Raw genomic sequence first — 25,344 nt, 5'->3', positions numbered from 1 at the left:
TTGATAAATTTATGGAATAGATTTTGAACATGCCTTGGCCTCATGGATCCCCTTGCCCATTGTAGAGCGAGCTTAGTGTTTATTTCCTGAGAAATGTTTCAGCAAATCCAATGGGACAGCCACGTGTTATTTCTGTTGTTTTTTTTTGAGAAGTTTTGATCTCTTCTCGGTTCCTTTCCGCTCCTTCAGGATATTTTGTTGGAGTTTTGCTCCACACATGCCGAGTCCCCTTTATATTTTACTCAGGTTAATGTTGTATCCATGTGAACTACGTCTGCGAGTGTTAACTTGGGGGAATCACTCCCCACCTCCCTAACCCCATGAGTCCACACGTTCAGATTGTAAAAAATCCACTTGATCCATCTAACCCTACACATTTGAGAAACGAAGGGACAATTTAGCATGGCCAATTTACCTAACGTACCCATCTTCGAACACTAACGGACAATTTATCATGGCCAATCCACCTAACCTGCAGATCTCCGGATACTAATGGACAATTTATCATGGCCAATCCACCTAACCTGCACATCTTTGGACACTAATGGACAATTTATCATGGCCAATCCACCTAACCTGCACATCTTTGGACACTAACGGACAATTTAGCATGGCCAATCCACCTAACCTGCACATCTTTGGATACCTACGGACAATTTAGCATGGCCAATCCACCTAACCTACATATTTTTGGACTCAAAGGATTAATTCAGCACGGTCAACCCACCTAAGCTGCATATTTTTGTACTGTGGGATGAGAAACCCAAGTACCCGGAGGAAACCCATGCAGAAATGGGGAAAATGTGCAAAAGCCACGCAGTCACACAAGGCCGAAATTAAACACAGCCCCCTGGCACTACGAGTGCTAACCACTGTGCCACCATGGAGGTGGTCATGTTCCTGTACATTTGCTGCTCTTGATCTTTTAGGTGGTATTTGTCACGGGTTTGGATGGTGCTGTTGAAAAAGACTTGATCAGTTGCTGCAAGGCATCTTATAGAAGCTACACACTGCTACCAGTGGGCACCAATGGTGGAGGGAGTGAACGTTGGAAAGTTGGTGGATAGGATAACAATAAAACAGGCTCAAAGTCCTGGATGGTATTCTGCTTGGGTGTTGTTGGAGCTGCACCCATCCAGGCAAAGTGGAGAGAATTCCATCACACTCCCGACTTGTGCCTTGCAGATGGTGGACACACTTTGGGGGGTCAGGTGGTGAGTTACTCATCATAGAATTCCTATCCTCTGACCTGTAGTCACTGTGTTTATAATGGCTAGACCAGTTCTGATTGCCAGCTGGAATTAAATGTATTTCTGGAGGTTTTATCTCATGACTTGTCTCCTGCTCCAGCCACTGTTCACCGACACGTCCACCCTTGCGACGTGGTGCCTTCCGACACCAATTTGAAAGCAAAATATTTACTACCCAATTGGATGATACTTGGCTGTCAGTCAAACAGCCATTTTTTTCCCTCATTTTTAGTATTTTCATGTCTGCTGAGGGGGAACACGTAAAGATTATGACAAAAATTAATATATTTTTTAATATCTTGATTTTTTTTTCTCTAGTGTCTCACACAACACTGATCTGGAGATTAATCTTTAAACCCTGGAAGCTCCAGGCCAATCCTGGAGGGGTGGCAACCCCAGATCCAGTTTCGTTTCTGATAACCTCCCCCCGCCCCAGGATGTTGAAAGTGGGCGAGTCAAGCAATGGTAATACCATTGAATATCAAGGGGAGATGTTAGGAATCTCTCTTGTTGGAGATAGTCAGTCATTGCCTGGCACTTGTGTGGCATGAATTCTTCCCGAAACTCTCAAGCAGAGAGCCATCGGATGCTCGGCACTTACATAAGAACATAAGAACATAAGAAATAGGAGCAGGAGTAGGCCATCTGGCCCTTTGAGCCTGCCCCGCCATTCAATAAGATCATGGCTGATCTGAAGTGGATCAGTTCCACATTCCCGCCCTCTCCCCATAACCCTTAATCCCCTCTCTTATCAAAAACCCATCAACCCGCTTCTTAAAAATATTTAGCGAGGCAGCCTCCACCACTTCAACGGGCAGAGAATTCCAGAGATTCACCACCCTTTGAGTGAAGAAGTTCCTCCTCAACTCCGTTCTAAACCGCCCCCCCTTTATCTTGAGGCTGTGCCCCCTAGTCCTACTGTCCTTTCTGAGCGGGAAGAGTCTCTCCACCTCTATCCTATCCATCCCATTCAACATCTTATACGTCTCAATGAGATCTCCTCCTCATTGACTGGAGCGCCCCGTATCGGACTTTTGGGGAGGGTTTTTGCTTCGCGCTGATTTTGGATGGGTGAAGCAATAGTAAAGGGGGAAGTGCCGGTCAGGTTGGGCGTGCAGCCCATTAAGTCAATTTAAACGCAAGCAATTTTGCATTTCGGGTGCTGTCCCGATCATGGACATTTTTGGGCCTCGGTAAAAGAGGAACAGGCGTGGAGGCGGGTGTGGATCGCGTGGATCACCTCATGCCGAACATTAGCAAGTTTTCACACCCGAAAATGGGTGCAACTTGATGATAAAATTGTGCCCCACATATTGACCATAGATTACACAACCAAACACAGGTCAATTGAACAACTGAGCACCACATTGTTCTTGCTATGATCAGCTAGTTTGCTAAATACATATATTGATCCAAGAACTGCTACTCTTTTTTAGGATATTCCTGGGCCATTTGGTAGTCCAGAACTTTGGTATTGCTACAGAAAAAAAGCAGGTATCCTGTCAAATCTCTTTCTCTTGTACTCACAAGAATACCAAATCTTTGTTGGCTCTGATTCCACATGGCAATGCCTTGAGCAATTGGAGACATCCTGCTTGGTTTGATTTTAAGCGAAAGCTTTACAGTTAGAGTGATAGAGTCATTGAGGTTTACAGCATGGAAACAGGCCCTTCGGCCCAACTTGTTCATGCTGCCTTTTCTTTTTTAAAACCACTAAGCTAGTCCCAATTGCCCATATTTAACCCACATCCCTCCTATACCCACTGTACCCATGTAACTATCTAAATGCTTTTTAAAAGACAAAATTGTACCCACCTCTACTACTACCTCTGGCAGCTTGTTCCAGGCACTCACCACCCTCTATGTGAAAAAATTGCCCTTTGGACACTTTTGTATCTCTCTCCTCTCACCTTAAACCTATGCCCTCTAGTTTTAGACTCCCCTACCTTTGGGAAAAGATATTGACTATCAAGCTGATCTGTGCCCCTCGTTATTTTATAGACCCCTATAAGATCACCCCTCAGCCTCCCACGCTCCAGAGAAAGAAGCCCCAGTCTATCCAGCCTCTCCTTATAACTAAATAATTCAAGTCTTGGTAGCATTCTAGTAAATCTTCTCTGCACTCTTTCTAGTTTAATAATATCCTTTCGATAATAGGGTGACCAGAATTGCACACAGCATTCCAAGCGTGGCCTCACCAATGTCTTGTACAACTTCAACAAAACATTCTAACTCCTGTATTCAATATTCTGACCGATGAAATCAAGTATGTCAAATGCCTTCTTCACCACTCTGTCCATCTGTGACTCCACTTTCAAGGGGTTATGAACATGTACCCCGAGATCTCTTTGTTCTGTAACCTCCCCAATGCCCTATCATTAACTGAGTAAGTCCTGCCCTGGTTCAACCTACCAAAATGCATCACCTCTCATTTGTCTAAATTAAACTCCATTTGCCATTCGTCAGCCCACTGGCCCAATTGATCAAGCTTCCAGTGCAATTGGAGATAATTTTCTTCACTGTACTCTATGCCACCAATCTTGCTGCAAACTTATTAACCATGTCTCCTATATTCATGCTTCTGTCAAGAAGCCAATTTTGTATCCATTTAGATGCCTCATCCTGGATCCCCTGAGATTTAACATTATGCAACAACCTACTATGTGGTACCCTTGTCAAAGGCCTTGCTGAAGTCCATGTAGACAAGATCATCTGCACTGCCCTTATCTACTTACTTGGTTACCCCTTCAAAAAACTCAATCAAATTTGTGAGACATAATTTTCCACTCTATTGACTGCACTAATCAGGACAGGATCGCAAGAATACCAAATCCCACTGAGAACAACAATTTATACCGCATGAAAAGAGGGTGCTCATTGGTTGGCAAGTGGACTTTGATTGTTAGAGGCATTGTCATGGAGAATGTACCAGGGAACAGTTAACTGCAAAGCTTTTTGCTTAAATTCCAACCAGACAGGTTGACTCTGATTGCTCGATGCATTGCCATGGGGAATCCAATCCAATCCTGATCTTCTTTGCTCCTTTCCATCGCCCACCTCCCACCGTCAACCTTTGTGCCTCTCCCTCAGTCTGGTACTGAAGGCCTAACAGACTGACAGCCAGTCTATCGGTGCAGGAAACAGGACGAAAAGGGAAATCAAATCTTACTGTTACACACCCAGCAGCAACTGAGGAAAACTCATCTTGCTGGATTCTCTAATCTCACCACCCACCCCGCTCCCTCCCCATCTCATCCAGCCCAATGCTCAGGCCAAAGACCTTTCGTCAAGTGCTGGAAAATGGGATTAGAATAGTTAGATGGTTTGTCTTTGACCAGCACAGGCATGATGTACTGAAGGAGCTTTGTCTGTGCTATATACCTCCACGAATCTAGGACTGGAATCTTACCACTTTCGGTGGTGGGATTTTCCCTGCAGTAAAGGGATATTTGTCTGGTCGCCAAATTCTCCAAGGTGGGAGTGTGGTGTGAAGGACCAGTGATATCATGTACTGTGGCCCCTTTGGGGATAAGGGCTAAACCTTTCAGAACTGTGAGAAGAAATGTCTTCACCCAGTGTGGAATTCACTACCACAGCAAGTAGTTGAGGCCAAAACTGATTCCAAGAAGAAATTAGATACAGCTTTCGGGGTTAAAGGGATCAAGGGATATAGGGAGAAAGGGGGAATCAGGATACTGAATTCGATGACCAGTCATGATCAAAATAAAGGGCCGAATGGCCTACTCCTACTTCTAGTTTCTATGTTTCTATACCATGACTGCTCAATGGTACGTTTAGTAACATGTCATCCTATTATGCAATGAAATGTTCACATTAAAACACACTTCAAATTCCTGTCCAGATTATCATTGTGGTCAAAAATATGCGCAGGATAAGAGTGTTCAGAAAATCAATTATCCGTAACATTTAAGTATGGGGCACTCAGTCTCTCAGTGGTGGATTTATTTCACTGCCTGGTGCCGTGTCTTCCACTGCAGATACTTCCGTTCGAATGAAAGGTCATCGATCTGAAACCTTAACTCTCAGTCTTTCTCCGCAGGCACCACCTGACCTGCTGAGTGTTTCCAGCAATTTCTGTGCGAGTTTTTTTTAAATACCTCAGCATTGAAGCGTGGGCTTGGGCAATCACAGCCCACGGTCTTAGATAATGTCTCTTTTGGACAACATTGCAGATAGCTGGAAAAAAAAAGCCTGAATCACGGCTCTTTCTCCAAATCTCACTGGGTGTTGAAGAATAGCTTCAGCACGTGATCTCAACATGTGACTGTATTTTTTAACTGGACTGCAATTCATGCGTTTTAGGTGCAACCCTTGTCTCTACATTCACACTTTTGCAGCGATACATTTCCATTCGCAAAGTCCCCTGTCATGGCAAATTTAATGAACTTGCCAAAATGTAAAGATTGTTGACTTTGAGCTCATGCTGCAGTGTCAATTTTTATTATTTAGCAACGCTGCGTAACAGTCTTAATGAAGTGAGAACAGTCGGATGGAAAGGCCAAAGGGAGAAAGCTAACAACAGACAGAGGAAAGAAGGAGAATGAGATCAGACAGAGAGGAAGAGATGAGTTTGAAAGGGAGACAATGAGATAGATGCTGGTTTGGTAACATGGCATGAGCAAGAACTGCAGTGTTCACTTCAGTGACAGGTCCACCAATGCACTATGAAAGTGTTGGTGCCAAAAGTCTCCTTTAATACAAAGCACCATGTTAACAGATCCTTTACATCAACTCGAGGCAGCTCCTATGAATGTCTGTAAAAGAACTTGCATTCATTTTAGCGCCTTCCATGTTCCAAGGTGCTGGCAATGCTTAAATTCAGCACCCAGCCTGATTAGGAGATATTCGGACAAGGTGCAGATAGAGGTCTCCTTAAAGGAAGGGAGAGTAAGAGAGATAGAGATGGAGGAGAGGTTGAGGGAGGGAATTCCAAAGCTAAGAGCCTGCAGAAGGCATAGTTACCAATGATGGTGAGATAAAACTGGAGATGTGCAAGTGGGCAGAATTGGAGAAATTCGGAGCTCTTGGAGAATTTAAGAGCTTGCAGAGATCGTAGAATCATAGACCAGAATTTTACAACCTTGCCCACCCAAGGCTCGTGAGATCCTGCCCGAGGCCAAAAGAAAATGTTGTTCTGCGAGTCTCGCCCACCCCAATTCTGGGGCAGGCAAGGCGGTAAAATTCCGGTTAGAATCCGTACTGTACAGAAGAAGATCATTTGGCCCATCAAGTTTGCACTGACTCTCCAACAGAGCAAGTTACATAGGCCCTGTCCCGTAGCCCCATGTATTTACCCTGCTAACCGACACTTCTCGGGACACTAAGGGGTAATTTAGCCTGGCTCACACATCTCAGGTAAGAAGGGGTGATGCCACGGAACAGTTTTAAAACAGGGATGGGACTTTTAAAAAGGAGGCATTGCTGGACAAAGCCTCTGTAGGAGAGCAAACTCAGGGGTGAATGAGACATGATGCGAGCACGCTGATGGACAAGAATGGTTTGGGTGAGCTCAGTTTTTGGGAAGCCAGCCAGGAGAGCATTGGAATGGTCAACACTGCAGATAACAGAGGCGAGGGTGAGGGTTTCTGCAGCTAAAGAGCTGAGGTGGGAGAGGTGGAGATAAGCGGCTTTTCTGATGGACTGGATATAGGTGGGAGGTCCAGATCAGAGCCACGGACAGCCAAGACTGCAATACGCTGTATCAGCCTTTTACAGTGGTTAAGGATGGCGATGGAGTCGGTGGTCAGAGTCTATAACATGGGCTAAAGACAGGAAGGTGGATTCCAACTTAAAGCAGTGAATGGGCTTGGGAATGGGTGTGGCATTTAAAGCCCGCATGTTAACAGTGGGCAGAATTTAAAGGATGGTGTGTAATCGGCACTCACCATCTTGAGATGGCGAACATGCAGCCAGCGACCCTCAACCTCCCACTTCCATTTAACACTCACTTGGGCATTGATCGGCAGTCGGTGGGTTTTGGGTCCATGCTTGGAAGGAGGTCTCGTCCGTGAGAACTATCGCCCAATCAAATTGGTCAACAACTCAGGCTGGGTACAGCGCTGCCTGGGACTAAGTTCGAAGACCGTTGGAAAGTTAAGTTGGGAGAAGGGGTGGAGGGGCGGTGGGGTGGGGGGACGGGGGTGGCTGGTGATGACGAGGGTGGCGGAGCTGGGAGAATGGCAAATGCAATGTTGGGAAGGGTGCGGGAGGTAGGATAGGACTGGAGTGGGGGGAGCATGTCCTGGAGCATCAACATCTTTTGGCGGAGTGGGAGAGGATGGTGTGCCTCAACTCTGAGGAGGCCTTCTAAAGGCATCTCACCCAAAGAGCCTAAAGGCCACTTTCCCCTTTACCCACAACCAGTTCTGCCAATCTAAAAATTGAGGCTGGGTGGGGATGAGGTCCTGAAGTGGCTATAAAATGGTGAAGCGGTAGATTTTCCATTGCCTTAGGTCCAACCTGCCCAAGCATGAAACTGTGTCTGAGCTTGGCTGGGGGAATCTTATCCATTTAGTTATATGCTACCTCCCCCCCACCCCTCCACCTAGCCCCCAGTCTCAGAATTCACTTGGGGGTGAGGGGAGGGTCCGTTTAAGATTCTGCCCAGTTTTTGAGTATGCTGGCTCTAACTCATTGGTTGCCATACTGAACTGCAGCTCACCATGCTGTGCGAAATGGTGCTTTCAATTTCAGTGATATTATCAGTGGGTTTAACTGTGGATACACACATTCCTCGCAACTTGCCAGTGAAGACCAGGTAAGCCGGTTTGGGATGTCCCAGTGTGTACAGAACACTTATGGAACTTAACCTAGCTGTTGGGTTAGAGAAATTCAGGAGGCTTGTTCATCTCAGAGCAAAGGAGAACGAGAGTAGATTTGACCAAGGTGTGGAAGGACTTAACACATTTGGAAAAGGGAGACAAAGTTAAGCTACTCCCACTGTCTGATGGTGCATGAACGAGAAGACCCAGGGTTAAGGGTTTTGGACAAGAGATAAATGGGGAATGAAAGGAAGATATTTCACAAAGCCTGCAACCCAATGCCTGTGAGAGTTAGGGTTATGACCAATGATCTCAAAAGGAAGTTGGGCAAAATAAACTTGCAGGGCCATGGGGATTGAGTTGGGGAGTAGGACCAACTGGTTACTCAACAGGGAGCCAACACAGAATCCCTACAGTGCAGAAGGAGGCCATTTGGCCCCATTGAGTCTGCACCAACTCCCTGAAAGAACACCTTACCCAGGCCCACCACTCCCCATTGCTCTATACCCATTTTTAGGCAAAAAATGGTTTGGCACAGACAAGAAGGGCCAAAAGGCCTGTTTCTGAGCTGTAAATTTTCTACGGTTCTACCTGGAATCCCCCGTATTTACAATGGTCAAGTCCACGAGCATACACATTTGTGGATACCTAAGGATCAATTTCGCACGGCCAATCCACCTAACCTGCACATGTTTTGGACTGTGGGAGAGAACAGGAGCACCCAGAGGGAACCCACGCAGACATGGGGTGAATGTACAAACACTACACAAAGCCAGAATCGAGCTCAGGTCCCTGGCACTATAAGACACAATACTAATAGCCTCCTTCTGTGCTGTACTGATTCAGTGATTAGGCACAGTTTGAAGGAAGTCGTACCCACAGCATGGGGTTCAGAGACAGAGGATCGGATTCCTTGACATGTTCCAATTTTAGTGTCGCAGGTCCTCAAATCAGTGCTTGGCAGATATTTGTCATCTGTTGTCCAATGCCAGTTGCCCACTCACCTGGCGGCCACACCTGCCTGTCAGAATCATCACTGCTTTCAGTGACCGGGTCACGAGCTCGTCCCAGGGTGCAATGAGAGCCTGTAGCGGCCTCTGACAGTCAGCTGTTCACAAATGCTTCACACACGAGAGCTCATTTAGCGTGGGGGGAGCAATAATGCCAACTTTGCATTAGTGATGCCAGTCAGGGTGAACTGGGCTTTCAGGCCTGGCTTCTTACAGTTGCAGGGCACCTCCGACTGCTCACATGTGGCAAACAAGATGCCTGGGTTCGCTTGGGTGTGTAGGTCAATGGCTTCCACACTATCAATGTGTGGTGCCTGTGCCACCACGGCAGATACTACCACCGGTGTGCACCAGATTCCCGGGAAAATGCATTGATGCTTTACATCCTGAAACATCCCACCCGGACCTATCCCGGAAGCTAACTTCCCAGAGGAACAGGGAAATTCACTTCAAAGTCCAGTGAGGGATCCAAGTATGCAGGCTAGGAATGATACAATGAATGCCATATTACAGCCAGGCGTGTCTTTGAACAAACCCAAGGCCAGCTGAAGATGTCCTTCAGGTACCCACACTGATTTGGAAAGGCCCTTCAAGAGGCACCAGCCAGTTATTTAACAAATTCATCCCTAATACTGGGCATCGTTGACTGGACCAGCATTTATTGACCATCCCGAATTGCCTTTGAGCTGAATGGCTTGCTGGGGGTGTCCAGGAGTGGTTGTGGTTTGCTGTGCTCTGCATTACGGGGTTTATTCCTGCAGGGGAAATAAGGCACAGAGTGTCTTCACACCATTCTGATGAAAGGAAAAGCGGGCGGAACATGATGTGACCAGGGCACCACCAGTGGCAAACGGTACTGCTGCCTCACAGCACCAGTTCCCGGGTTCAATCCCTGGCATGGGTGACTGTCTGTGCGGAGTCTGTATGTTCTCCCTCATGGAGCCCATGAGGGTTCTGCCAAAGACTGCTCTCCCTGCCCCCCTTGCGTGGGGCAAATTCAGCCAGAGGACAAGAGGCAGCGTGTGTGTTACTGACTGAGATGGAAACCCGCCTGTCCTGGACTTAGAATTATTTTTGGTAAGATTGAACCCTCAGTCTCCGTGGCCCAATGATGGCACCACAGGTGGTAGAGGTTAAACCCGCAGTCCAAACGGCTCTTGCCAGCCTTGGCCCAGTTCGCCTCTCTTCCTGAGAATGCCTCCCCTCTCCCGGTGAGGTTGCCGGCCTTCCAATGTCATGGGTTCCTCTGACTGGTCCAGCAGTCCCGTGTACTCACTCGTGTCCTTGATTGGCCAATTAGGAGGTCACCTTGCGGAAGATTAATCCGGAGCGTGTACGGCAGACTCATGGCGGGGTCGGATTGGGAATAGACAATTTCCAGAAGATTCCACCCACAGAATGCAAGCCATGAGTAAGAGCGTTCTTGCACTCTTTGGCTTGTCATGTCTAATGCTCCCTTGCAGGTGGCCACTCTTCCTGTGGGTGAGTATAACATTGCAAAGGCCAGGATATCACGCTGTGCATGTTTGAGACAGACTCCTGCAATCCATTTGTACGTTGCAGATGTAACACTTACCAACAGTGTGGCAATAGGGGGGCATCCATCACAGCCCGCAAACTTATACCAAACAATGAGTTCTGTTCCTGGTGAGAAAATGGCGAGTTTCTCTCCAGAGAAACTGATGTTCTTTTCTCTCCAGATCTTACCATACTCAGCCAAAGTTAAATCAAGGCAGTGTGTTTCAAACCATCATAAGGAAGATCTGATCAAGACTCCATAAAACTTCACCCCAACAGCCCACCCCCAGCTCACCATGGAGGTGTCAGGGGCCTCCTCCCCCCCTCCCACAACATGCACCCCTCCCTATTGGAGCTGGCACTCAACTCTGATACCTCACCCGAATCCCCCCACAATCGGAGCCATTAATCATTCTGATTGCTCCCCCCACAATCATTGCCCTTTCAGATTTTTTTTTAAGTTTTAAATTTCCTTCCCCCTATGCTCATTAGCCATTCCAACCCGCCCCCCTCCTCCACCATCGAACACTGGCCGCTTCCACCTCCTCCCCCCACAGTCAGAGACAGTATCCACTTTCCTAACACTGCCCCGCCCCCCCCCACCCCACCAAACACACATTGCCGGCTCTGGCCAGCCACCACATATGAATGAATCCTCCTCCTTTCTCATGAGGCTCCCACTGGGGTCTGCCCTCTGGACCAGGATGGCATTGACAGGTTGGCTTGGGCATGGTGCCAACTTGGCAGTGCCAACATGTGCCAAGGGTCAGTGGCAGAGGGCACAGCCAGGCCACTGCCTGACTATGTCCCTCTCCCCTGCGGATATACTCAGCTTTGCACTCCCAGGTGGATCCCCAATACAGGTTCATGTCTCTATTAGTTCCAATTTAAGCAATACACTCCATAGACATGAACTCCTCTTCAGAATCAGCTTGCAAAAAACATCGTGCCAACGTGAAATCACATTGGTGTAGTTTGAAAATATGGCAGAGGTCAATATTTGGTGAGGGGCATGTTAATAATATTCAAATTTATTGAAATATGTTATGACAATACTCTGCAGTTTAGAAATGTATTTGTGTCATATTCCTTGTTCAGGAGATGTTGAGATTCAACTCTGTTTAATGGTGCTGACTTATCTGCAACTGTCAACACTCATGCTAAGAATCCAGAAGAATAAATACTGCTAATTATTGGGGAGTTTGGTGTAATCTGAGTTAATGCAGACTTATCTTTTTTTTGAGTTGTCCCCTGGGGTTTCAGAATAGGGTTTGATTATTGGTATGACTGTGTCATATGCTAATGGGAGGAGCTAGGCTTACAGAGGGAAAAAAAAATCAGACAGTTTCACTTTGAATTTGATCAGAGCAGCAGCTCTTTTTTGAGGTTAGCAACAGGCAAAAGGTATTTTCTCCCTCTTTCTCTCTCTTTGGGGTTCTGCTGTGTGAAAACTGGTGTTTCTCTGGAGGCTGCTGTCTAAGGGTCAGAAGTCTCTCTGTATTTCTATCCAGAGATTTTAAAAGGTTTGAAGACTAGCAACTCATATATGCCTATGTGTTTTTGCAAACTGATTCTGAAGAGGATTTTATGTCTACGGGGATATTGATTTAATTGGAACTAATAGAGATATCTAGCAGCTAAGAGCTGTCATGTTTAAGTGTTTCAATTGCTAAAGTTACGTGAGTTCTTTTTGTTATAGTTAAGCGATGTTGTTAAATAAAATAGCTTTAATGAAAGCTTCACAGTGGCATCGACAGAATCATAGTTAGAGCGAAACACATCATGCTTACATTAATGGTAAAATCGAAAGAGGCTGGGATCCAGGCTAACTTCATAATTTATCTTGGAGTTTCTACTCTCATCCCTAACACTATCAAAATCAGGTTCATGCCTGTTATGGGTGTGAACTTGATGATAACACCAGCGAGGTGTGAGAAAAATCCGAAATCACAATCTCACGAGCAACATCTATGATTTCTGGGTCTTGAGACCCTGCTGGCATTCGCACGCATGATGGGAGTGGGCCCAAAATCAACCCCCAGTGCCTGTGCCTGATGGAGAAGAGTCTCGAGCATTGTGTGGCCCCCGACATAAACTCTCCACAGTTGCTCCCGTTTCCATGGTTTGTTCTTGCTCGGTTCTGATGTGTGAGTCACCCAGTCAAAACCCAACCATCCACCTTGTTAGTCCCAGTTAGTAGGAGTACCTGAGTTACTGCGTGATGGTGTACCCTCAGGAGGACTCCACTCTTTTTCCATACCCCTCCTGCATCGGCAGGGTGGCACAATGGTTAGCACTGCTGCCTTACAGCACCAGGGACCGGGTTCAATTCCCGGCTTGGGTCACTGTCTGTGTGGAGTTTGCACTTTCTTCTTCTGTCTACGTGTGTTTCCTCCGGGTGCTCCGGTTTCCTCCACAGTCCAAATCTGTGCAGGTTAGGTTGATTGGCCATGCTAAATTAACCCTAGCAGGGCAAGTATATAGAGTTACGGGGATAGGGCCTGGCTGGGATTGCGGTGCAGACTCAATGGGCTGAATGGCCTCCTTCTGCACTGTGGGGCTTCTATGAATCTCTATCCCACTTTAATCCCCTGTGGGAAATTAAAGACATGAGTTAGAATGGTCAAGGTAAGAATGCTTTAAGGAATTATTATGGAGAAGATCATATTAGGCTCACAGCTGACATCATGAGTGTACATCATGTGGCTGTGGGATATTTAATTCCGTCACTGAATAGTTGGAAGATCTCCATCTTCAAGGATTCCCATGATATCCAGTGCCCCCTGCTCTCCGGCTGATGGTTGCAGAGACATCCTCAGTTCTCTGCTTCTCCCTTGTGTCAATGGGTGAAGAAAAGGATGAGAGAACAGATAGGGAGCGATAGAGGGAAGACGAAGCGATGAGTAGCTCAAATGTGGGGTCCCATTTTGAGCTTGGAGGAGTATGTAATTTAATTTTCCCCTCACCCTAAATCTATATACACCCTCACCCTAAATCTATATACACACACACACACACACACACACACACACACACACACACACACACACACACACACACACACACACACACACACACACACACACACACACACAACTTCCAGAGTAGGTTACTGAGGGAGATCAGGAGTGTAAACCCCAGTTTGTCTGCAGAAATGTTTTAAGTTTCTTCCACTGCGAATGGAAGAGACCGACTCTGTAATGATATGGATTGGTTGCGATGATATCGTAAACATTGTGGGGCTTAGCCATTGAATCAACGGTGATAGTGGGAGGAGGCACACTCGTTTTAATTACCTTTTGGCTTCTGCGGTTGGTTCACCCTTCAGAGTCACATTCCAACCAGGACATAGGCCCTCAGGACACAAAGCTTCAAACTGCCCACAAACAGAAACAGCATTTTATTAAAGCAATCCATTCCTCTTTATGTAAGCAAGTCTACACATTTTGTTTCCTCCCTGGCTAATTTGTTTGCCCTGCAGTGGGAAGGATTAGATGAGAATGTCAATATCTTTGGGATTATTTAAGGTAGGGCTCTAGAATTGGCTTCTAAAGAACTAAATTCCCAAAATGCAAGCCTTACCCCCTCCAATCACACTGCTTTCACGTAATTCCCCCACGGGCTTGAGATCTGGGACGAGCTGGGCTGATTGTCAGAGTCAATCTGTTCTGGTTCATGTTGACACTGTAGTTAAGAAAGCCCACCAATGCCTCCACTTTCTCAGGAGACTAAGGAAATTTGGCATGTCTGCTTCAACTCTCACCCACTCTTACATTTGCACAATAGAAAAGGTTTTTTTCTGGTTATATCACAGCCTGGTATGGGTCCTGCTCTGTCCAAGACCGCAAGAAACCACAAAGGGTTGTGAACATAGCCCAGTCCATCACGCAAACCAGCCTCCCATCCATTGATTCTGTCTACACTTCCCACTGTTTGGAAAAGTAGCCAGCGTAATTAAAGACCCCATACACCCCAGACATGCTCTCTTCCACCGTCTTCCATCTGGAAAATTATACAGATGTCTGAGGTCACGTGCCAACCAACTCAAGAACATTTTCTTCCCTACTGCCATCAGACATTTGAAGGGACCTACCTCGCACCAAACTACCTCGCAGGGGGCACTGGATATTCTCTACCACCCTCACCATGATTAGAAAGAAAGAAATCATAGAAACCCGACAGGGTAGGGAGAGGCCATTCGGCCCCTTGAGTCTGCACCGACCACAATCCCACCCAGGCCCTGCCCCATATCCCTCTATATTTTACCCACTAATCTCTCTAACCTACACAGGACTCTAAAGGGCAATTTTAGCATGGTCAATCAACCTAATCCACACATGTTTGGACTGTGGGAGGAAACCCAGGCAGATACGAGGGGAATATTCAAACTCCACACAGACAGTGACCCGAGCCGGGAATTGAACCCAGGTCCCTGGCGCTGTGAAGCAGCAGCGCTAACCACTGTGCTACCGTGCCGCTCCAATTCTGCACTCTCTCCTTTCCTTCTCTCTGTACGGTATGCTTTGTCTGTACAGTGTGCAAGAAACAATACTTTTCACTGTATACTAATACATGTGACAATAATAAATCAAATCAAATCAAAGTTAACTGTTCCATTGCATGAACTATTTTGCTGTTCCCTATTTCCCCACATGCATCATCTTTGTGACAGCTAACAAAATTGTTAATGTTCGGAGCTCACAATTGTTATTGCGAATGGTTGGTTCTGTCAGTCACTGTAGCAATATCCTTTCTATGGCCATTATACAAAGCTAAAAGTGAAAATTATAAATGAGAACTTTCTGAGTAACAAATCAGCTGAGAGGAAAGTGAATATTTATCTGGTTATGGAAACAGCGGTGAACATTAATGAAGGCTGGATTGTCAGCTATGCTTTATGTCCGATTAATCATGTAAGATTGTTGGTCAAATTTTGTTGCTTTTGTTCCATGTCGAGCCAGTCTTTTGCAAGATATTAGGAGAGAAGAGCGAAAGGTTGGTCAAACAGGTAGAGTGAAATAGGAAGAAGAAATTGGGAGAGTGAGAGTGTTAGGGAAGGGGTTTCAGCGCATAGACAGCTGAAGGCTTCCAATGATGGAATAATTCAAAGCAGGGCTGTGCAACTTGGCAGAATTGGAGGAGCACAGAGATTCGGGAGGCACAGTGGTTAGCGCTGCTGCCTCAAAGTGCCAGGGACTTGGGTTCAATTCTGACTTTGGGTGACTGCCTGTGTGGAGTTTGCACATTCTCCCCATGTCTGCGTGGGTTTCCTCTGGGTGCTCCAGTTTCCTGCCAAGTTAGATTGATTGGCCATGCTAAATTACCCCTCAGTGTCGGGGCAATAGCAGGTTAAATATACGGGATTGTGGGGATTCAGCCTGGGTGGGATTGTTGTCAGTACAGACTGGATGGGTTGAATGACCTTTTTTTTTGCACGATAGGGATTCTATGATTTCTACTTCAAAGATGTGCAGAGGCAGGAAGGATTTGATCAGAAGGATTAGAATTTGAAAACCAAGGCTTTGTTGGAATGGGGCGGCCAGTGCGGTTGTGTGAACACAGGGATGATGAGTGAACAAGATGCTGCGAGTGAAGATGGAGAGTTATGTTGGGTGGAAGATGGGAGAATCAGTCTGGAGAGCATTGGAGAGTCTCCAGGTAATCAAAGCACAGGCGAGGGTTCCAGCAGCAGATAAGCTAAGGGAAGGGTAGAATGGGGCAATGTTATGGAGGAGGAAGTAAACACTTTTAATAATGTGGGCAGATACATGTCTCAATGGCACAGTGGTCAGCACTGCTGTCTCAAAGCAGCAGGAATCCAGGTTCAGTTCTCGGCTTGGATCTGCGTGGAGTCTGCACATTCTCCATGTGTCTGCGTGGGTTTCCTCCGGGTGATCCGGTTTCCTCCCGCAATCAAAATACGTGCTGGTTAGGTGCATTGGCCGTGCTAAATTCTCCGTCAATGTACCCAAACAGGCCCTAGAGTGCAGCAACTTGGGAATTTTCACAGTTACTTCATTGCAGTGTTAATGTAAGCTGACTTGTGACACTAATAAATAAACTGAAACCTTGAACTCAATTGGGGTGAATTATAACACCAAGTTTGCAAATGATTTGGTTTCATGTAGGAGTGGGAACAGAAGACACCATTATTCTCGATATTTAATCAAAGGAAATTTCTGCTCATTTTTAAAACTTATTTATTAGTATCACAAGTAAGCTGACATTAACACTGCAATGAAGTAACTGTGAAAATCCCCTAGCCAGCATACTCTTGTGCCTATTCGGGTTCACCGAGGGAAAATTTAGCACAGCCAATGTACCGAACCAGCACGTCATTCAGACCGTGGGAGGAAACCAGAGCACCCAGAAGAAACCCACACAGACATGGGGAGAATGTGCAGATTCCACACAGACAGTGACCCAAGCCAGGAACTGAAGCCTACATTTTAGCGCAGTCTAAGTTTTCTTGCTGACCCAGGTGAACCAGATCAAATCCATCACACGTTTGACAGGCAGGAATTCAGCCATGAGGCTACGGCCTGGGATGCAGGTACATGAGAGGTTTGATCAGTCAGCAGTGGAGAAAAGCCTGGGGCAAGAAAGACCCAAGGGAGCTCTTTCAAACCCACAAGAAAATTTGATTTTCACAGTAACTTCATTGCAGTGTTAATGTAAGCCTACTTGTGACACTAATAAATATACTTTACTTCAGAAGTTAATGCAGCAAACATTGATTCCAGTATAATCTCTGTCTGTGCACTAACTAGAACAAGAGGTCACAGGTATAGGTTGAGAGGTGTGGTGGATTTAACACTGAGGTGAAGAGCAATTACTTCTCACAGAGGGTGGTGAATTTGTGGAACTTGCTGCCCCATAGCGCGGTGGAGTCTGAATCATTAAACAGTTTCAAGAAGGCGATAGATATATTTCTAATTTTAAAATGGGATAAAGGAATATGGGGGACAAGTGGGGAAGTGGATTAGAGACCAGGAAGAGATCTGATTGAATGACAGAGCAGGCTCCAAGTGTTCAATTGCCTACTTCTGCTTCTAAATCCTACATCCCTCACAGCATCGATAGTCCCTTTTCCATCCTAATTTCCAAGTTTGTCTCTTTTGGCTAAAAACTTGACGTTGCACAATTGTAACATGTGGAAGATTACAACCCGGGAGCTGGGAAGACAACTAATGTTTTGAATAGTGTGTAATAACATTCTGTAAATAAGAACATAAGAAGTAGGAGCAGGAGTAGGCCATCTAGCCCTTCGAGCCTGCCCCGCCATTCAATAAGATCATGGCCGATCTGAAAGTGGATCAGTTCCACTTTCTCCCCATAACCCTTAATTCCTTTGTCTATCAAAAACCTATCTACCCGTGACTTAAATATATTTAGCGAGGCAGCCTCCACCGCTTCAACGGGCAGAGAATTCCAGAGATTCACCACCCTTTTGAGTGAAGAAGTTCCTCCTCAACTCTGATCTAAACTGCCCCCCCTCCTTATCTTGAGGCTGTGCCCTCTAGTCCTGCTATCCTTTCTAAGTGGGAAGAATCTGTCTACCTCTACCCTATCCATCCCCTTCATTATCTTATACGTTTCCATAAGATCCCCCCTCGGCCTTCTAAACTCCAACGAGTACAGACCTAGTCTAACCCCCTCATCTCCAGTATCAGCCCAGCGAACTTTCTCTACACTCCCTCCAAGGCCAACATATCCTTCTGCAAGTGCGGCAACCAAAACCACACACAGTACTCCAGCTGCGGCCTCACCAGTGCCCTGTACAGTTGCAGCAACAACAAATTCTTATACGATCACCTTGCAACAGAGGTGAGTAATAAAACACAATCAGATGAATAAAGATTAAAGAATATAGTGCCTTGACAGTTCAACAGCTTAAAAGATAGCTGTAATGTGTTCAATTGTTCCGTTTAGCTCTGTAAATTTGCACATTAGGAGAAGCAAAAATACACCTGATGGCGCTGAATATATTAAATTCTGATTTGACACAGGCTAAATATTTTCAACTCTGCCTTGGCTGAGATGTGTGCGAGTAAAGGCTGTAAGCACAGATTTGAATTATAAGTGGAAGTGCTCAGGGTCAATGCCTAAGCTAATATTTGAGAATATTCATACCCCGAGTCCGTTCCAACTCCACTGATGTGAAACCAGTGATGCTGCCTCGAACCTTACACAGCAGCCTGAGGGAAGCTGTGCTTTTCATTCCCAATCGAGCAGACAGAGATGTGGACTCCTGCACAGGAGAAAGACTGACTTAGCTTCTGCCTCACAGTAATGGGAGCCTGGATATCCAGATATTTCTTACATCCCGGAAGCCAAGTGGGATTATCCACAATGTGGTGTTTCAGCAGTTGTTGTTCAAAACTGCTTCAGGGATAAGAATTAAAACAAAAACAGAGATTACCGGGTTTTTTTTTCACTCATTCACTGGATGTGGGCATTGCTGACTAGACCAGCATTTATCACCCATCCCTATTTGCCCCTTGAGAAGGTGCCTTTTTGAACCACTGCCATGTGGTGTCGGTATATCCACAGTGCTGTTGAGAGGGAACTCCAGGATTTTGACCCAGCCTATCTAACCCAGTGTATTTTGTTAGTTTACCTGTCAGATGTGTGTGTTACCTATGTGTATAATTGTGTGTGTGCATGTTTGCACACCTTCGTGTGTATGTGTAAATGTGTGTATGTCAGTATGTGTGTAAATGTGTGCATATCCATGTGTATGTGTGCACATGTACGTGTATGTATATGAGCATGCATCTGTGTATGTATATGTGAATGTGCCTGTGTATGTCTGTGTATATGTATATGTGTGCATCTATGCATGTGTATGTATGCACATGCATGTGTGTGCATGTGTCTATGTGCATATTTGTGTATGTGTGTGAATATGTCTATGTGCAAATGCACAGTTTTAAGTGCGTGTATGTGCGTGTGTATATATATGTGTGTGTGCATGTCTTTGGGTGCATGTGTGTGTGTGTATGTCTGTATGTTTGTGTGTGAGCGTGTGTTTGTGAATGTGTGAGTTTGTGTGTGTGTGTGAGTGTGTGTGTGCGTGAATATGTGTGCATGTGTGCGAGAGAGAGAGAGTGTGTGTGATAATTGAATATAGACAGGCTGTGATGTCCATTTGATTGAATGATCCACCAGAACAGACTGTGATTGCTCACGTGTAAAGGTTAGAGACTTGGGAAGCTGCCTCAGGTGGAACCTTACCCCACCATGGAGTCAGTGTCACTGTCGAGGAGGGGAGATAATGGGAAAGAATAATATAGGTATGAATTTGCAATGCTGTCACTGATTTTAGCAAACTAAAAACGGCAGAAGTTGTCAAAAAATGTAATTAAAAAGAATTTCAATTAGTCAGACCCAGTGGATTTAGCAGCTTCTGATAGAGGGAAATTGAATTCCTTGAGAAACAGAATGGGCTGCACTCAATCAGAAATAACTCATTTGTGACAGTAAACGGCCCATATTGTTTTCCCCAAACAACAAGCACGTAGAATCCAAACATGCCTGCCAAAATTTCAAGATGATTAAGGATGCCCTTATATAATAATGATAAACACACCCGCACACGCACTCTCCCACATCCACACGCCTTTCCCACTGTACAAAGCTCTCTGCATTATGATGATTCCATTCTCACTAAGATGTCTAAACCAGGAATTGATCAAACTCATATATCCCACTTCAAGCTGTAACGAAATCTCTCTTGGACATTTGTAACCAGCCTAACTTGAGCATGATCTGAAATTATAAACCTCAGGTTGAAGGATAGCTGAGCTGAAAGATGGGTCACGGTCACGGTTCCTTCAATGTGCAGCAGAGTTTTATCAACTTCAGAACTGGATGTGGTTGAGACCAGTATTAACAGTTGGCTGGAGCTCTAATGTGTGTTCATGGTAACAGTTCAATGATTGAACTGTTGTAAGTAACAGTCTGCTGTAACTCATTGATGGCACACACACTCACTTCTGCGCCAAAATGCACAGAGTAAGCCCCACTCCACAGACTTGAATACAAAGACTGACCCAGCCACTGCAGCAGCGAGGGAGTGCTACTTTGCTGGGAGTGCTGTCTTTCAGATAAGATGTTAAACTGTCCAGTCTTCCCTCTTAGCTGTGGAGAAGAGTAAAGGTGGCTCAGTGGTTAGCACTGCTGCCTCACGGCGCCAGGGACCTGGGTTCGAGTCTGCCCTTGAGTGACTGTCTGTCTGTGTGGACTTTACACATTCTCCCCGTGTCTGCGTGGGTTTGCTACAGGTGCTCCCATTTCGTCCCAGCGTCCAAAGAAGTGTAGGCATTGGCCATGCTAAATTCCCTCTTAGTGTCCAAAGATGAGTGGGTTAAATGGATTATCTACGCTAAATTGCCTTTGAGTGTCCAAAGATGTGCAGGTTAGATGAATTAGCCATGGTAAATGTGAAAAATTATGGGGATTGGACAGGGGGAGTGGGGGTCACTTGGGTAGATGTTTTTTCGATGGGGTGAGTGGCCTCCTTCTGCACTGGAGGAATTCTACTCTCCAGTTCTGACAGCAGGCCAATTTTTACATCTCAATAAATGTCACCAAAATCGGATAATCTGATCATTTTGTGAGGTGCAAATTGATTGCCTTTCCTTCATGGCAATGTGGCTACATTTTAAAGAAATATTTCACTGGCTTCAAAATACTCTGGCCCTGAGGTCAAAGCTGCGATATAAACACGAGTTACTATCTTGCTATCGAAGGCACAAATCTGGGTTTTGAAACACGTCCGCGCACATCTGGAAATTTCCAAGCCTCACCATTCATTGGGCAGAATTTTACAACATCATCGCCGGGAGGTGGAGCCATCAAAATGCAGCCAGCCCTGTTAAACTCCATTCACTCTGAGAAGATTCGTAAAGAAACAGGGGCCATAAAATTCCACCCGTGGAATTAATCAGAGAATCCCTACAGTGCAGACGGAGGCCATTCAGCCCATTGAGTCTGCACCAACCACAATCCCACCCAGGCCCAATCCCCGTAACCCCATGCATTTACCCTAGGTAGTCCTCCTGACACGAAGGGGCAACTTAGCATGGCCAATCCACCTAACCCACACATCTTTGGACTGTGGGAGGAAATCGGAGCACCCGGAGGAAACCCGATGGAAGAAATCTACTAAACTCTTAGGTATTTAGTTCCAAATCTTAAAAACTCGCTGTGTAAAAAAAAAAGGTTTTCCTCACATCACCTTTGGTTTCTTTACCAATCGTCTTAAATCATTGCCCTCTGGTTCTCCACCCTTCAGTCAATGGGAACAGTTTCTCCCAATCCACTCTGTCCTGATCCCTCAAGGTTTCGAACACTCTATCAAACCTCCTCTCAACTCGTTCTTCTCCAAGGAGAACGCACCCAGCTTCTCCCATCTATTTACGGAACGGAAGTCTCTCATCCCCAGAAGCTTTCTTGCAAATCTTTTCCTCTTAAAAAAAAAAGTCCCATCTTTCCTAAAGTGTGGTGCCCAGAACCGGACACTGTAGCCGGAACCTTACCAGCGTTCATGCCAACTGGATTGTCCCATTGCGCCGCAGTGAAGGGAGATTTGGCTGGCCGCAAACTTCTTCGCTGCAGTGGGGGTGTGGCATGAGTGGTAAGATGGCATCCAATACTCCAATTCAGGCTTCATAACAGTTCACCATCACTTTCTTATTCTATGCTCTATGTGTATTTATAAAGGATGCAGTAGGCCTTATTCATTCATTCATTCATTCATCAACTTGTCCTGCCTCTGTCAATGACTTGTGCACACATACTCCAGACCCGTCTGCTCCTGCACCCCCTTTAGAATCATTCTCCCTCCCACATCAAAGCATTGAAAATTCCCTTGCCACCCATTCCACGCGCCTGTCTGTAACCTCTTGGAATTCCAATATTATCCTCCTCACAGTTCACAGTACTGCATCTGCTCCAGGGTTCAGACCGAGTTGTATTATCACATTTCGGAAGAACATTCCCGATGGCAAAATAAGATACATCCAAAGTTGCGTTGTGATGCAGCAACAATTTATACCACCCCAGAGCATTCAGGATGGGCTCCGGATCGAAAACACTGACCTGTGGTGTCATATGACCATCAGAAATAGGCCACTTGGCCCCTCAAACCCACTCCACCATTCAACAAGATCATTTTGAATTCCACATTTCCTTCCAGCCTGCTAACCTTTGATTCCCTTGCCTAAGAAAAATCTATCCACCTCCTCCTTACGAATATTCAGTGACCCTCCACTTCCACTGCCTTCTGAGACAGGGAGATCCAAAGTTGCCCATCCGGCTGAGAGAGAAAGAATCCTCCTCAGTTCTGTCCTAAAGGGGCAACCCTTAATTTGAAAATGGTGGCCCCCAGTTCTGGACTCACCCACAAGAGGAAACATCCTTTGCACATCCACTTTGTCAAGACCATTCAGGATCTTCAATCACACCGTGCCTCTCTCTCCTACACTCCAATGGGAACAAATCCAGTCTGTTTGAGCTTTCCTCAAAAGACAACCCACTCATTCAATATCAATCTAGTAAACCTCCTCTGAACTGTCTCCAATGCATTTACATCCTTCCTTAAATAAAGTGACTAAAACCGGACACAGTTGTCGGAATTTTACCACCCCGCCCGCTCGTAAAATCCCACCCCATGCCCATTCTGTGAGGCAGTAAAATTCTGGCCAGTGTTTGAAATGTGGTCTCACCAATGCCCTTTATAACTGAAGCATGATGTGGAGATGCCGGCGTTGGACTGGGGTAAACACAGTAAGAAGTCTCACAATGCTAGGTTAAAATCCAACCGGTTTATTTGGCAGCAACAGCCACTAGCTTTTGGAGCACTGCTCCTTCATCAGGTGAGTGGGAGTTCTGTTCACAAACAGGGCATATAAAGACACAAACTCAGTTTACAAAATAATGGTTGGAGTGCAAGTCTTTACAGGTGTAAATCCTCATGCATGTAGAACTTGGCTGTCAGTCTCTGCTCAGTGACTCTGTGCTGCCATGTGTCGTGAAGGCCACCTTGGAGAACACTTACCTGGAGATCAGAGGCCAAATGCCTGTGACCGCTGAAGTGTTCTCCAACAGGAAGAGAACACTGTTACCTGGTGATTGTCAAGCGGTGTTCATTCATCCGTTGTCGCAGCTTCTGCATGTTCTCCCCAATGTCCCTTGCCTTGGGACATCTTTAGCTGAGCAGAAACTGATAGCCAAGTTCTGCTTATGTGACGACAGCCTCAACCGGGATCTTGGGTTCGTGTCACACTATCTGTAACCCCCACGACTCGCCTGGGCTTGCAAAATCTCACTAACTGTCCTGTCTGGAGACAATACACATCTCTTTAACCTGTGCTTAACCCTCTGTCAACTCACATTGTCTGTACCTTGAAGATTTGATTACCTGTAAAGACTCACATTCCAAGCATTATTTTCTAAATTGAGTTTGTGACTTTATATGCCCTGTTTGTGAACAGAACTCCCACTCACCTGATGAAGGAACAGCGCTCTGAAAGCTAGTGGCTTTTGCTACCAAATAAACCTGTTAAACTTTAACTTGGTGTTGTGAGACTTCTTACATAGCATCCTTATTTTTATGTTCAAATCCTCTCATAATGAAGGATAATATACCATTAACCTCCTTGATTGCGTGCTGCACTGGCATAATAATGTTTTGTTACTCACGTGTAAGAACACCTAGATCCCTCTGCACCTCAGCATTTTGCAGTTATTCTCTGTTTAAGTAACACTCTGCTTTTTCATTCTTTCTGCCAATGAACTAATTCACATTTATACCGCATCTGCCAGATTTTTGCCCAACCTACAGTTATCCATCTACAACCTCCTCATGTCCTCTTTACAATATACTTCCCTACCCACCTTGTCACCCTGAATTCTGGTGGAATTCTCCTTAATACCCTGAGGCTGTGCACATCCATGTACATTATTACTTAACTCTGTGATTTGCATGTTAATATTTCATACAACCACAGCCTGAGCATTATTACCAAAAGACAGAACGCTGGAAAATCTAAGCAGGTCTGGCAGCATCTGTGAGGAGAGAAAAGAGAGCTGGCATTTCCAGATCTCCCTTTGTCAAAAGCTTTATGATTACTCGACTATTACTTCTGTTGCAATTTAAAAGTTGAAAGCTCTCACTAAAAAAGCCAACAATTGATGAACTGTTCAAATCTGAGAAACATTCCTATTTTCAGACACCTATTTAATTCCCTCCTGTCATTCTGGTTTATTTTTCTTTCCATTTATTCTCAGACATTTCTGGGATTGAAGTAATAAATTTTACTCCCTTGATCTTGGCGAGATTTTGACTTAATCAAAGCACAGTATCAGGAAGATCAATAAGTTTTATTGTGAAATACATCTCACATTGTCCACCTAACAGTACACTGACAAACACAATGGGACACTATTCAATCAACAAGTTGTGGAGCTGGAGATGTGAGAAACTTCATACTCACCCTTAAAGCCATTGTGTCTGCTATGGTCCAGCTGTGTACTGAGGACACTGGGCTCACATCAGTTCCAGCTGAGAAGCAGATATAAAGAAGGATTGGGACCACGTGGGACTGGATTACTGACCGAGACAAAGCAGAAGGGGAGGGGGTGGGGATATGTGCCAAACACAGAGAAGCTCCGTTTAGCCTGTGGCTGTGAATCCAACATCACAACCTTCTCGTGAAAGCAGAGGGGATAACTGCGCTGAAGACCACCACTTCAACCTCTCTCCTCTATAGAATCCCG

General features: G+C 45.6%; 1 protein-coding gene across 1 annotated transcript in view; it reads right to left on the bottom strand.

The window, feature by feature from the left end:
* grifin (galectin-related inter-fiber protein) overlaps window positions 1–25,128 on the bottom strand; it is a 34,787-nt gene extending 9,659 nt beyond the window's left edge. The window contains exons 1-2 of the mRNA XM_080206068.1: window positions 25,062–25,128; window positions 13,857–13,936 (exon numbers count right to left, since the gene is read on the bottom strand). Coding sequence (XP_080062194.1) covers window positions 13,857–13,936; window positions 25,062–25,073 — 92 coding nt within the window. The 5' untranslated portion in view covers window positions 25,074–25,128. The remainder of the gene's footprint in view (window positions 1–13,856; window positions 13,937–25,061) is intronic.
* Window positions 25,129–25,344: the final 216 nt, after the last annotated feature.

Source organism: Carcharhinus amblyrhynchos, chromosome 18 (assembly GCF_965287045.1).
Source record: "Carcharhinus amblyrhynchos chromosome 18, sCarAmb.v2.hapA, whole genome shotgun sequence".
Taxonomy (NCBI): Eukaryota; Metazoa; Chordata; class Chondrichthyes; order Carcharhiniformes; family Carcharhinidae; genus Carcharhinus; species Carcharhinus amblyrhynchos.
The sequence above is the reverse complement of the archived record's forward strand: the minus strand, read 5'-3'. Positions and strand labels throughout refer to the sequence as shown.